The sequence below is a fragment of the Epithele typhae genome, assembly GCF_022376455.1.
Source record: "Epithele typhae strain CBS 203.58 chromosome Unknown BXZ73scaffold_2, whole genome shotgun sequence".
Taxonomy (NCBI): Eukaryota; Fungi; Basidiomycota; class Agaricomycetes; order Polyporales; family Epitheliaceae; genus Epithele; species Epithele typhae.
The window spans coordinates 7,285-9,037 of record NW_025954193.1 but is presented as its reverse complement, the minus strand read 5'-3'; the positions used below and the strand labels follow the sequence as shown (position 1 = coordinate 9,037).

General features: G+C 55.7%; 1 protein-coding gene across 1 annotated transcript; it reads left to right on the top strand.

The window, feature by feature from the left end:
- BXZ73DRAFT_39036 (uncharacterized protein) lies at window positions 1–477 on the top strand (the record flags this gene model as incomplete). Its single annotated transcript, XM_048018303.1, has 1 exon — window positions 1–477. A coding segment is annotated over one exon (477 nt), but the record flags the coding sequence as incomplete, so codon positions are not given.
- Between the last annotated feature and the right edge of the window lie 1,276 nt (window positions 478–1,753).

Sequence of the window (1,753 nt, the reverse complement as noted above, 5' to 3'; positions counted from 1 at the left end):
CGACGATCGATCGCCGCACAGCTCAAAATCCACCGTGTCAACAAGATGCTGCAGAAACTCCTGCCCGGCCACATGAGTGGAGACGAGACGGATGACGAAGTCAAGACTCACCCTCCCCTCTTTCGCATGAAGAAGGTTCCATGGCGTAGTCAACAACTTAACGAGTGGTTGTGGACACTCAGCTGCCAGCACATCGACAACTTCAAGACGCCAGTAGGCGCTCGAGCGAGTCCAGGCAATCCGCCCCGATCCCGCTACCTTCCCACAAACGCCCCCGACCAGATCGGCCCCGTTGCGAAGGGATTGTGGCGCAACTGCTATGATCGAAAGTGGCTCAGGGTTTGTCAGCCGTATGAGATCGCCATGCTTGAGATCATTGACGAAGACTTCGACTTCGCCTTGCCTCTCAGGCCCAGGACACCATTTCCGAACTCGATCAATGCCAAGGCATTGCGTAAGGCCATGCGCTCCAAGTAGTCGTGAGTGAACAAAGAACAACTACGATCTACATGCTGACGTCCACTGACAGGTGGCTCGTCTATGTTATACCCATGATGTATATGATGTTGTGTAACACTGTCCCCTCTAGCAGCGCTAGAGATATTTAACAACTTTCGAATGTATCGGAAGCCCCCGACCAGCAGTGAATCAAGCAGCCGTGAAAAACGGAGCTCTTGGATGGCTCACTGCCATTCTCATCGCTTTTACAGCGTGGGATCTGGCAAATTCGCGCTTGAAAACCCTGACGCTCCTCCGAATCGTCGCGCGTTATGAAGTGATTTTACCCGACTAGTACACCACCGCATCCTTTGGCCAGGTATGCGTAAGCTCACGAACCAGCGCCGTCAGTGCTACCGACATTCTCGTCCTCTCCAGCGGCCCCGCCTCGTCGCTCTATCGCCCACCCTTCAGCCCATCGTCCGCACCCACGCGACCATTGCCGCCTGCTCGATGCCGCTGTCACCCATGAATTCGCTCAAGCCCCATACCTGGCTCGTCGAACTCTCGTTCACGACTCCGCTAAGCCCATTCAGGCTTGACCTTGCGCTCAACTGTGCGTTCCCATCCGGTTCAAGCCCACCAGTGCGCTTGACCCTCCGCTCGACCATCGACGCAGCTCAGGTACGTATCCCTTTGCTCGCGCTCACGATATCTCAGTCGAGCGTTCTCCCAGACACGCTCCCGCCCCAGCGATAATCTGTGCCGTGCTCACTACGGTCGAGGAGCTTCACCCCGGAGTAGAACCTTGAGCGTTCTGTGCATGAAGAGGTAATCTTGTCAGTAACGTGTATTGTTCTGTAGTCTGTATGATACTGACTTTCCATACTGCATCTTGTAGCGCACGTCCGCAAGGCGCGCTCGTGAATAGTAGCTATGAGAGCTCCGGGTGCCACTGCGCTCGTGGATCTGGAGCCACTGCGCTCGTAGCTCCGGAGCCACTGCGCTCGTAGCTCCGGAGCCACTGCGCTCATAGCTCTAGGCGCCACTGCGCTCGTAGCTTCCAGCGCAATCGCACTGCGATGCGATTGCGCTGGAAGCTACCGGCCGGTAGCTCCCACTGCAGCAATATGTTCGCCTCCTTGCTTGAGGCTCTGATTAGCTTCGATCCGGGCGCATGTGATGGTAGTCCTATCGCACTGCGCGACGAGTCTGTCTGGTGCCGAAAATTCTGAGGAGCTTGCCAACACCAGGTAGTAGAACGTTGTATACTAGCTAACAGTGGATCTAATTAAACGCACACGGGAGGAATTGT